Below are 13,033 nucleotides of genomic sequence, written 5' to 3' on the forward strand. Positions count from 1 at the left end.
ATAATTGATTACCTTTAAGTATTTTTGGTAATTGATCAATGCCAATTTAATAAGGAAGATTTATAAATACTAGATAAATCGTAGAAGTCTTGATTTATGGACAGAGTTGAAGAGTTGTGTGGTTTGTTTCCCTTTTTAAAAAACGTAAAATAAGGAAGTAAAATATCAGGACGAAAATATAAAAATGTTGTGGAACCTGTAAATTAAATTGTTTGTCCACAATAGACTTCAGAAAACTAATGAAAGAAAAACAAATTAAATGAAGTGTGACACACAACTGAGAAAATTTTACTACACAATTGAATATTTAATGTCCTCTGCTGCAGCATGCGCCTTTAAAGGCCAACAATCAGTTTACAAAACGGTGCTAGTTATAGTGCAGTCATTGACACGAGGTCAGGGGACAGTGAAGTGCACGTCGACGGTGGAGGGAGTTGCCATGAAATGGCTTCTATGGTGCAGATCTAGATGTTGGAAGACTCCAGCTCTAGATGTGGGAAGACTCCAGCTCTAGATGTGGGAAGACTCCAGCTCTAGATGTGGGATGACTCCTGCTCTAGATCTGGGATGACTCCTGCTCTAGATGTGGGATGACCCTTGCTCTAGATCTTGGAGGACTCCACCTCTAGATCTTGGAAGACTCCAGCTCTAGATCTGGGAGGACTCCAGTTCTAGATCTTGGAAGACTCCAGCTCTAGATCTGGGAGGACTCCAGCTCTAGATCTTGAAAGACTCCAGCTCTAGATCTGGGATGACTCCTGCTCTAGATGTGGGATGACTCCTGCTCTAGATCTTGAAAGACTCCAGCTCTAGATCTGGGAGGACTCCAGCTCTAGATCTTGAAAGACTCCAGCTCTAGATCTGGGAGGACTCCAGCTCTAGATCTTGAAAGACTCCAGCTCTAGATCTGGGAGGACTCCAGCTCTAGATCTTGAAAGACTCCAGCTCTAGATCTGGGAGGACTCCAGCCACAGTGAGGAGCTCTTGATCCGTGGCTGTCTAGAGTCCAGCTTCAGCAGAGCAGCCACTGCAGCCTCCATCTCTGACATCCAGGTCCTCTGCAACAACAGGAGAGGATGTTTACTGATGCAAACATGACATTTACCTTCAAACAGCTTTTTCAACATATTACCACAATGATGTCACCATTTTTCTTTACAGTTTATATCTCAACAGATATTAATTCAAAGCCAAAATCTTAATGCATTCTTAAACTTAGAGATTATTTATTGCATTTCTTTTCAGGATAATTTCACTTGGAATAGATGATGCTCTATCTCACAGAGCTAATTAGCACATGGAAATATCTCTTCATTAATAAACTAAAGCCTAAAGTCACCTGTGCACAAAACAGCAGCTGTTAGCGTTTAAAGGCAGATTTCAGAGGGCTGGCAAAGATTCAGTTATTACGACAAAAATGCAAAAAACTGCATCTAGACAACATGGAGATGTTTGTTTAAATGATGATTTATGATTAAAAACATGTTGTGCACTGAAAGAAAGAAATGAAGTTTTTGAGATAAAATTCTGACATTTTGTAAACATCACCTACCATGACTCCAAATTGTTGTCATTTCTTTTATTGAATAATGAAAATGTATTTTGAAAGTTCATATTTACATTACTGATTACAGTCAAACATTTTGATGCAATGTAGGATTAATTTTTGATAAATCAAAAATGTATACATATATATATATATATATATATATATATATATATATATTTTTTTTTTTTTTTTATATATATATATTTATATTAAGCCACCTTCATGACTATTGGCCTGATTTTACAGCAGAGGCAATCTGGAATAGAAGTGGACCTTTGTGCCGTAAGAAGACGAAGAAGAAGAAGAAGAAGAAGACGAAGACGAAGACGAAGACGAAGACGAAGAAGAAGAAGAAGAAGAAGAAGAAGAAGAAGAAGAAGAAGAAGAAGAAGAACCTACCTTAACAGCTTCTGAAGCAGCCTGCAGGATGAACGTGCCGATGCATTGCTGGTAGCGGTTCTGGTGCATTATAATGAAAGAATGTGGCAGTCCAGACACTGTGAGCAAAGCAGGAAATGCTTTCATTAGAGACGACATGTAGTGACGTCTATGGAGAGAAAAACACGCGTTTTAAACTGGGATTACTGGAGGCATTGAGCTGATCGATGTTCTTGAGCAGGAGTCGGTCCAAGGAGACGGGCTGGTCCAGAACGGTGAAGGTGCATCCATCTTTCAGCAGCTGGTCCAGTTCCAGGTTCTGCTGTAGCCTCAGTGGGCTCTGCTCTGAAGTGACAGACCTCTGCACACAACAAGCAATGATGTCATAGAGCAAAAAAAAAAAACAAAACACTATATGAAACGCTGATTGTAAAGTTTACGCCAAAATAAACTGCAACTTTCAGCAACAAATCACACTTATGTGAATTTTTTTTTATGTCACTTTTGACCAGATTTACACCATTATTTGTGAAATTTGCTATTTCTTTTCTCATAAAAATATGTCAAATCCACGTTAAATGTAAATGTTAAATATTAAATATTAAATCTAAATTGAAATTGAAATGTTAAATGTAAAAATTAAATCTAAATGTTAAATGTAAATGATAAATCAAAAATGTACATTTAAATGTTAAATGTAAATGATAAATCAAAAATTTACATTTAAATATAAATGTAAATCTAAATGTCAAATGTTAAAAGGTAAATCTAAATCTAAATGTTAAATGTTGAATCTAAATCTAATATTAAATCTAAATCTAAAGTTTAAATGCTACATCTAAACTGTGAATTTGAGTATTAGCAAAATATTTAGTTTCACCCGTGACATTTAGATTTAACATTTAGTTTTAACATTTAGATTTACATTTACATTTAACATTTACATTCAACATTTACATTTAAATGTAGCATTTAGATTTAACATTTAGATTTATACTTACCATTTGGATTTAGATTTAACAATACGATTTAGACTTAACATTTAGCATTCAGATTTAGGTTCAGCACTCTACAAATATTGCTGTAAATCTGGTCAAAAGTAACAACAAATTTGGTATTTTTGGTTTGTTGCTAAATGTTGCAAAAGTTGCTGTTTATTTGAACTTTACAATCTGCGCCCCATAAAACAAACCTGAATTAAAACAGACAAAGTAAGCGACCAACCTTCTTGTTTCTCTTTATTTTGGTAATCAGGAGGAATTCATCAAACAGGAACAGGTAGACTTCGACCAGCTTTGTGTTCTCTGAGGATGAACCAAACAAAGAGGAGGTGAGCTCACAGAGTGTTGGATTATTCCAGCCACAGAAACACCAACCAGTGAGCAGCAGGCGTCCGTCGTGCAGCAGACTTCTGTGAGAAATGAGATTCTCCAGAGTGACGGCTTTAAGCAGATGCTTCAGATTCTGGTAGAAAGGAGCAGTGGAGCGTGAGAAAATGTAAACCTCACGTCATCCTCTGACAAGTGACTGATAGACTGAAACATGACAGACCTCAGGGACGACGGAGCGCTTGTCCCGTTCCCAAACAGGAAGCCACACTAGGGCGTCTCTCAGCTGCTTCACCTTCTGGTATTTATCCAACCATTTCACCTTTCCCTCCAAATCACCTGGAAGAGATTTAAAAAAAAAAAAAACAACAACAAATACATGAAATAAAAATGAACATTTTATCATATTTAAAATGTATTTGTTTGGTTTTATTTTCTATTTAAACCTAATAGTAAAAATGTTTTGATGATTTGTGGCACTGCTTTTATTTTGATATATGTTTTTCTACAATGACATGAAGTTGCTTCATTTAGGTCAGTGTGTGCTTTGGTCATTGGATTTTTTTGTTGAGAAAAGGATATTAAACACAAAAAATGTAATAAAAAAAAAAAAATTATAATTTTAACATTAAAAAATGTTCACTTTAAAATGAAAAAAATAAGAATAAAAATCAAGACATATTTCTTTATTAGGGTCAATATCAATATGTGTATATATCACCCTCCCCCTGAAAATGTCATTGTGGTTTTGCACTTTAATTATATTTCATTATTATTCTTATATTTTTTTGCAATCCTTGTACTTGTCTTTTCTCTATATATTCATTTTCTCTATATATTCACAGACAAAATAAAATAATTTTCCCCGTGGAGACATTATTTAAGTGGCTTCATGATGCTGTGTTTTAGTCTTCGATAAGATTTACTGGAGTTCGTACACACACACACACACACACACACACACACGCACACACACGCACACACACACACACACGCGCACACACACACACACACGCAGAGCTGTCACTCAGAATCTTCAGCTGAAACTGAAACAGTCCACGTCATCTGTTCATTGCATTACTGCAGCCAATAAAAGGCTGTGGTGTAATAAACACACCTTTTTAATCATCGTGAGAACGTCTCGTGACTGTTAGGATAAACTTAAACCTCTTAAAGTTGCTGGAGGTAATCATTTCTAATCAGATAAAGACAAAGTGTAATCCTCGTGGATCAATAAATCAAAGATCATTTGCTCAAAAAAAAAAAAAAGCTGTGAATGAGGACATACAGTAAATACACAAAATAACTCTGAAACACACACAACAGCAACTAAAACACATAAAATGAGTGAAATATAGACAAAATCACTCCAGAAATTAATAAAACGACAACAAAAACGAGCAAAAAAGATGCCAAAAACACACGCAAAGACAAGCCGAGACCGAGTCAAGACCAAGACCATAAACATTTTTTTTTTTTCAATTTAAAAAAATATATAAATAAATAAAATTATGACAAGGTTCGACAGTTAAATAACATTCTCTCTTTAACTTTAGTTTCTTTTAAATAAATTTGACGGACAAAAAAGGTGCCTGTAAAATATTAAAACTACTACTGCTATTGATAAATTCACAATTATTCTACATATTTGAAAACAATATTTTTATGTCAGCTGAATGTACAGCAAGTGTTTAAAAGTATTTCTGCCAAGAAATAATGATTCTTGATTCTGATTCTTTCAATTGTTCAGGTTTAACAGGTCACAGAGTTCACAAGATATTTTTTTAGTTTGAAAAAGCCTTTACACAGGTTATTTTTATTAATTCACTTAGTTGATATAGTTTAATTTGGTTGCTGTAATGTAACCAGGATATTTAATTAACAAAGGTTTCCATCTGTAACTGTAAAAGTGAAACTTTCTGAAATAAAACTACAAACAAGTTGTCATCAGTCTAAAAACATAGAGCTACAGGTAGATGTGAAACTAAATAAAACAAACTCAAACCCTGGAAAAGTCATGTGACAAATTAATCTTGTTGAGAAATATTATTATTATTCTGGATACAGTGGAAACAGAAACTATAAAAAATAATTATATTGTGAACCTGTTTATATTGTGGGGAACATATTATATACATAAATGTAATTAGAGTCTGAAGCCACAAAAAACACCACTTTAAAAAGAAAATAGACTAATAAAAGACCTCTTTACAGTTATTTGACTCATTCTGGGCTCGTGCAACTCTGCGGCGATGACGCGCTGGTGACGACATAACCCAGTAAACACACACGGACCTCGATAAACGGAACAGGCTGCACCGCTCGGCTGGCACTAGGACCCAGAAGCAGAGTAAGTGCGTCGCCAGATACTTTCAAGGAATATATTTTAACAATTTGAGCTATTTTTTTTTTTTTTTACCCTTTTTCTGCAACTACACCAAACTTGCCATATTAGAACCTATTTTCATTACGTTTTCTTGCCACATTTTTGCTTCTTTTAATACATTTTTGCTCCATTAGTCACATTTCTGCCACTTCTACATCAAACATTTTCAGCACTTATAAACACTTTCCACCAATTTTCCACCTAAAGTTGCATATGTTGACCCATTATTGTCACTTTTAACCTTAACATTCACAATTTGTCATGTCCATTATTTGCCAGTTTAAACTAAATGTTCCAACAAATTGTTTCTATATTGATACTTTGATACATTTTTAGCTCTTTTTCTATCTGTTTTTGGCCACTCTAATTTGCAACTTTAAACCAATTTCTGTGGTTTTTAAAAACCCATTTCACCACCTATTCAACAATTTTGGTCATTTTTAACCCATTTTATTTCTGATTAAAACAAGGATTTACATCTTTAAGATGACTATATACTATGGAATAATTAATGTAAACTTAGTGGATAATGGTGGATATTATTCAGATGAATAAATAAATGTGATTATCACAGATTCATAGAACAATGGACCATCATTTTACTGACTTTATGGATGGACCCCAAAAATCTCTCCTCTTTATTCCCCTTATAGATGACCCTGTAACACATGACTGTTCTTCAATGTCCATGTCTGTGTTCAACCACCTTCAGATACAGTGGGGGTCCCCTGTCTATGGAACTTTTATTTTGGGGGTTGCGGGCTGAAAAAGTTGAGAACCACTGGTCTACGGGACTCCACATCTACGGTCTACGGGGTTTTCTGGTACTGTTCTCCAATGGTTTACCTCTTACATTAATGGAAGAACCTTTAATGTTGCTATTAACGATGTTATGTCCAATATGTCCAACCTGTCATGTGGAGTAGCCCAGGGCTCTGTTCTGGGGCCTGTTTTGTTTTTAATGTATCTGATGCCTCTTGGTCGGTTGATCCGTGGTTTTAAAAATGTGTCTTATCATTTTTATGCTGACGATATCCAGTTGTACTGCTCCTTTAATGACTCAGAGTTTCACTTTTTATCCGTCTGTTAAAACCAGCCTCAGAAACCTTGGGGTTGTTTTTGATCAGTCCATGTCTTTGGAGGGTCACTGTCGTCAATTGACTAAAAACTGTTTTTACCACCTGAGAAATATCTCTAAAGTGAGGCATCTTTTATCAAAATCAGATCTGGAACTGGTCATACACGCATTTATATCATCTCGTATTGACTACTGTAATTCTATTTTTACTTGTTTTAATAAGTCGACCCTAAACAGACTCCAGATCGTTCAGAACGCTGCTGCCAGACTTTTAACTGGTGCTTCTAGAACATCCCACATCACCCCCATTCTTGCTACTCTGCACTGGCTTCCAGTTAAGTTTCGCCTAGAATATAAAATATTAGTTCTCACGTTCCGAGCATTACATGGTCAGGCCCCTAAATATATCTCGGACTTGTTGTGCCCCTACTCATCAGGGCGATGCCTTCGGTCTTCAGGTCAGGGTCTCCTAAAGACCCCAAAAACTAAATTTAAAACCAGAGGAGACCTGGCGTTCCAGGCTGTAGCTGCCAGACTCTGGAATAACCTGCACCAGTCTCTCAGGGAGCTCAACTTGTGTGGACACTTTTAAAAAAAACTGCTGAAGACTACACTTTACAGTAAAGCTTTTAGTTAACTGGATTTTAATTTTTATTTATCCTTTAATGTTGCTGTTCTTATGATATTTATGCGCTCTTGTTTTATTATTCTATTGTGTTGCACTTGTACGCTTACCACAACTCTGTACAGCACTTTGTGATTTTATCTGCAAAAAGCGCTTTATAAATAAACTACTTACTTACGTACTTACTTACTTACACATCCCACAATGCAATGCAGCAAAATTTTCCGACAATGTCAATAAGAGAGTCAACCTTTTACATCTTTTTTTTCTCAAGCAAATGATCGTTGATTTATTGATTTATAAGGCCTACACTAAGTCTTTATCTGATAAAAAAAGATTTCATTGTTTTAGTTTTGGGGAAGTTGTTTGGTTTGTTGAGATGAATCTGCAGCAGCATGTTTCCCACAGCCTGTCCATGTTGTTTCAGAGGGAAACCGCCACGACGAGTCTGCAGGCGGAGGCACGCTGTGCAGAAACAACAGTCACTGCCTGCTGGCTGTGGTCCAACTCTTACCCACAAACTCATCTCTCTGTGCAACGGGCAGAGGTGAAACTAATGCATTACAAGTACTCACGTTACTGTAATAGAGTTGCTTTTATGGGTACTTGTACTTTTTTGAGTATATTTCATTTTACTTGTACTTAAGTACGTTTTATAATAAGTAAAGGAATTTCTTTATGTCCGTTTCATGGTGTCACATTGAACATAATCCATATATTCTTATGCCATTTCTGATCAAAGCCCAGCCACTTTTTGGATTCAAGTTGTGGTTTCTACCCATTATGTTGTTACCCATATGGAACATTTGGCATGGCACAGTTTTATTTGACAAACTTTTAATTCATACAGATGCCGTTGTAGAAGTTACAATTAAAATTTTGTCTCTTCCTATTAAAGTTTATACATGAGATGTTTACTGTATGCAAGGGAACCATGGCAACGATTTATTACCAATAATAAACGTGGGGGGTGAAAGTAACTGGTAACTTTGGTAACACTTTACCTGAAGTTTTATACATAAGGCTGACATTACGCTGTCAATAAGTGTCATTCTCTAAATTATGAAACCTTTGGAGCTATGTTGGCATTTTTTAGGTTGGGTTAGGGTAATGAATGACACTTAAAGGTGCAGTCTGCAATTCTTATAAAAGTGAATTTTTGTCATATTTGCTAAAGCTGTCACTATGTAAGGACAGCTTTATATTAAACTAGTAGTTTGTGTGAAAAAAAACAGACTCATTGAGTCCCCCCTGCTGCTCCTGCAGCCTTTGACAGATTGCCAGAATGCACGACCGAGCAAAAAGAACCAATCAGAACCCCGCCTCTTTCCCGGGGCTGGAGCGCTGTCTTTTGTACAGTGTATGATCTGGAGGAGTAGAAGATGGAACTGGTGACATTTCTGCCAGAAAGGTAATTATTGCTGCTTGATTTACATTATGTTTGATTTGTAATTGTTACACTAGAACTCTGTGGTGCATTGCATGTGTTCATGTGCCTGCAGCAGCCTTCGTCTGGGCTGCTGTAAGTGACACTGTGTTGTTGCTGCTGCTGCTGAGGTGTGTGCACATAGAGAGAGAGAAGCGCTGCAGTGATATGCTTTTAAGAGAGCATGTTATGTTACTGTTGCTGTCTGGCTAAGGTTAGTTTGTTAGCTCCTCTGAGGGAGGGACTTTGGAAAGTTTGGAGGCAGGGCAAGAAAGCAGCGAGGAGGGAGGGGGAGAGAGAGATCTGAGAGTTGTGGACTGCACCTTTAATGACAGCCTTCATGACACCTTATTCATGCTAATGACAGGTGTCGTGTCATAATAATGACAGCGTAATATCTCATTTTATGTATAACACTTCAAGTCAAGTGTTACCGTAACTTTTACTTTGAGTACTATTTAATTGAGCTACTTTTTACTTGTACTTGAGTACAATTTAAATCAAGTAACAGTACTTTTCCTAAAGTAGGACATATCAGTACTCTTTACACCTCTGGTAACAGGGGCAGATATTTAGCATATTTCCAAAATGTGGAGCCATTTATCAACCCGGGGCTGTGTAACGCCTCAGTAGAGACATCAGTCAGCAGTGGTGAAGGACGAATCAGTGAGGCTTTGCTGATAAGGTGGAACAATGCGGTGTTTGGCGTGCTCACATATATACGTGTCCACCTGCTCTGCTATGGCCTGCATGGCTCTGCTCTCCTCCTCCAGCTCACATCTCTTTGCGATGTTCCTCAGCAGCAGGGGGTATCTGGTCAGCCTCTGCAACGGCGCCACCAGCAGGTCACGCAGTCGCAGCCTGCGGCACTGCTCGTTCCTCTCACACCACTGAGGACACACAGAGGGGGACAAAAGGAGGACGGGGTGAAGGAAGGGCCTGCGTAGTGAGAGGTCACAGGGTTTCAGTGGAGGAGACGCTTAAAGATGGAGGTGGGGGGGGGGATGGGCAGAGGATCACGGAAACTCACATTTAAAAAGGCCAAAGAGAGGAATGTACTGGGAACACACAGTGACATTCCTCCCAGTGGCTGGGCTCAGCAATGTGGCAGAGTGTCCTCGCACACTTGGTACAAAGTGTGGGGAACGCACTGTGCTCACCACCACCACCACCGCTGCGCTGACACAGCGTGCTGTGGATTCTCCTCTCTCACCTTCACGTAACATCCAAAGTCCTCCCTGGGCTTCAGCGCGTCCAGATAAAGCAGAGCAGTGGAGTAGTTGAGGCAGTATTTCTGTAGGCAGTGACAGATGCTCTCCTGGAAAACCTGTGAACACAAAGCTGTGTTACAACGACACTGACACACAAACACACACAAGGACTGACTCACAACACACAGACAGATGATAAAACTGCAAGATGTGGACTGAAACAAACGTTTATTTTCACATTGCACTGATGCTGAAGATTTTAAACCTCCTTTTTTGGTCTAAAGCAGTGGTTCCCAAAACATTTTACAGTCCCATACTCCTTCAGACCTTTGACCTGAAGCCATATACCCCCTACTCACAATACTGTAATGTCATAGACAATGTAGCCCGACAGTGAAATTTGTCCCTGAACCGATCTTGTTTAAGGAATAATGAATACAGAAAAAAAGAATAACTGTAAGCACAAAATAAAACACCTTATTCAGAATTAAAACTATGCATATAATGTCTTTTATTTTGAAACATTTGTTGATTGAACTTATAGCAGTAATACAACATATTCATCACCCTGTAACTTAGCAAAGGACATCAAGCATTTTTTGGTTATAGCGCAAAGCAATTGATTTCTGTCACCTCTAGGGTAGTTTCTACAGAGGCCAATGTGTCATTTGTGCTAATGCATTAAGGCTCCTGACTACTGGTTTATTTACATTCTAGTTTCCAATGTTGTCACGCTGTTTTTTATTTTTGGGGACCAAGTGTCTAAAGTAACCCAAAAGCAGAAAAAAAACACCATATCTGGATTTCCTTCAATCTAAAATCACATGTTGAGTTAAAAGGAGTGTGTGTACGTGCATGTGCGTCTGTGATTGTTATGTTTGGTGTGTTTCCCTGATCCTGATCAGGCTGAACAGGTACAAAAGATGAATTAATGGATGGATGGATGAATGTTGTGCTTTTCATACTATGGAATTATCCATAATAGATCCAAACCCTCCTCACAATAAACCAGCAGGTGTCCTTTTGGTTCAAAGCAAAGCTAACGTCCCCCATTGTGGACTGGTTTTAGCCTGTGAACCAGTTTCAACAGATTGGCTTTCTTCAAGCTCGCTCAAAAGCTTTTCCTGCTTTTATGACAAAATGTTGACTTCCTAAGTTAAATAATAACACAAACGCATGCCATCAGTCTAATTTTGTATGGCCTCCCAAAGTAAATACAGAATTTTTTCTTCTTCTTCAAAATAACAACAAAAATAACAAAAACCCTCCAAAAACACACAAAAACACAACAACAATAACACACAAAATAATATATATATATATACACACAAAACAATAACAAAAACACACAGAATAACAGAATATTTACAAAACAACCAAAAAAGAACAAAGAAAGACTCCAAAACACTACTACTAAATAACTCAGACACACACATAACAGCAACAAAAATAAATAAAATGAGCGAAATATGGACAAAATAACAAAATAACAAAAGCAAGCAAAAATGTGTGGAAAACACACCGAACAACAACAAAAACACACAAAATTAAAGAAAAACATACAAAATGACAACAAAAAAACACAAAATTACTCCAAAACACACTTTAGAGCAACAAAAACAGACAAAATGAGCAAAATATAGATAAAATGACAAAAGTAAACAAAAAAGTGCAGAAAACTCACAAAACAACAAAAAAACAAAAATAAATCCCATTGTTATTTCCTGCATTAATGCTCAGATTGGTCATTATTCTAAAACGCTGACAAATGTCACATTTACGTGGCCCCCGCTGTGATAACAGTTCCCCATCTGTGCTCTAAACCTGTCAACAGATCATAAAATAAAAGCTGACGTAAAGAGGTTTTCTTTGCTTTCCGTCACCTTATCAGTGGACTTTAACAGCTGAGTGACCACGACCTGTGTGTGTGTCAGTGTGTGTGTGTCAGTGTGCGTCACACTTGCCTTGCCCAGCAGCTCCAGCAGGGTGGGCCCGCCACCCTCTGTGATCTCAAGCGTGTCCTTGATGACACGGAGGAGGTTGTTGAGGAAACCGAAGCTCACCTGCAGCAGTGAGAAAACGCCAGTGTCGGGTGTCACAAAAAAGCCACAAAAAGCAATTGTGTTACCAACAGGCAAAAAAAGGGGTTTTGTTGTTCAACTGTTGAACGTTTCATTCCCTTATTTACCTTCAATGTTACAGATAACAGTACATTAACTCAACTGTTTTCAACTTTCAAGACATTTTCAGCACTTATAAACCCTTTCCTCGACTTTTCCCACCTAATGATGCATATGTTGACCCATTATTGTCATTTTTAACTTGTTTTCACCATATATCAAGCTTATCTTTGCCAGTTTAACCACATTCACAATTTGTCATGCCTATTATTTGCCTGTTTAAACTAATTGTTCCAATATTGACACTTTGAAATGTTTTTACCATTTTTTCTGTCCGTTTTTGGCCACTCTAAATGGCAACTTTTAACCAATTTCTGTGGTTTTTAAAATCTCATTTGACCATCTTTTCCACCATTTTTGGTCAATTTTAACTAATTTTTTCTGATTAAAACAAGGATTTACAAACTTACTGGACAACAATGGATATTATTCAGATAATGACTCCAAAAATATGCAAAACGACAACAAAAACAAACAAAAAAGACTCCAAAAACAGAGACGATTATTAAAATGATGACAAAAATACACAAATTTAGTCTGAAACACCTTTCGGAGTAAATCGTTGCTTTGTTAACTTTAATTGTTACAGATAACAGTAAATAAACTAAACTGTTTTCCACTTTCAAGACATTTTCGGCACTTAATAAACCCTTTCCACCACTCTTCCCATCTAATGTTGCATATGTTGACCAATTATTGTCACTTTTAACCTCTTTTCAACATATTTATTGCTTGTTTTTGCCAATTTAACCACGTTCACGATTTGTCATGCCCATTATTTGCCAGTTTAAACCTGTTTACTAACCTTTCAGAGAAAACCTTTCCCTTATTTACTTTCATTGTTACAGATACCAGTGAATAAAAACCTGTTT

The 13,033-nt window shown here is 37.1% G+C and overlaps 1 protein-coding gene across 2 annotated transcripts in view; it reads right to left on the reverse strand.

Annotated features, from left to right (window-relative positions):
• Nucleotides 1-368: 368 nt before the first annotated feature.
• Nucleotides 369-13,033, reverse strand: part of LOC114466038 (pleckstrin homology domain-containing family G member 7-like) — a 30,866-nt gene continuing 18,201 nt past the window's right edge. Inside the window, exons 9-18 of one of the 2 annotated variants that reach the window (XM_028451472.1) lie at nucleotides 11,946-12,044; nucleotides 9,984-10,097; nucleotides 9,486-9,660; nucleotides 3,479-3,594; nucleotides 3,304-3,391; nucleotides 3,152-3,231; nucleotides 2,135-2,288; nucleotides 1,949-2,046; nucleotides 954-1,058; nucleotides 369-907 (exon numbers count right to left, since the gene is read on the reverse strand). In XM_028451472.1, the coding sequence (XP_028307273.1) occupies nucleotides 902-907; nucleotides 954-1,058; nucleotides 1,949-2,046; nucleotides 2,135-2,288; nucleotides 3,152-3,231; nucleotides 3,304-3,391; nucleotides 3,479-3,594; nucleotides 9,486-9,660; nucleotides 9,984-10,097; nucleotides 11,946-12,044 (1,035 nt within the window). In that variant the 3' untranslated portion in view covers nucleotides 369-901. Of the gene's footprint in view, nucleotides 1,059-1,948; nucleotides 2,047-2,134; nucleotides 2,289-3,151; nucleotides 3,232-3,303; nucleotides 3,392-3,478; nucleotides 3,595-9,485; nucleotides 9,661-9,983; nucleotides 10,098-11,945; nucleotides 12,045-13,033 lie in introns of both variants that reach the window. The other variant, XM_028451471.1, reaches the window with a different exon arrangement.

This window comes from Gouania willdenowi, chromosome 6, assembly GCF_900634775.1.
Source record: "Gouania willdenowi chromosome 6, fGouWil2.1, whole genome shotgun sequence".
NCBI classification, from domain to species: Eukaryota; Metazoa; Chordata; class Actinopteri; order Blenniiformes; family Gobiesocidae; genus Gouania; species Gouania willdenowi.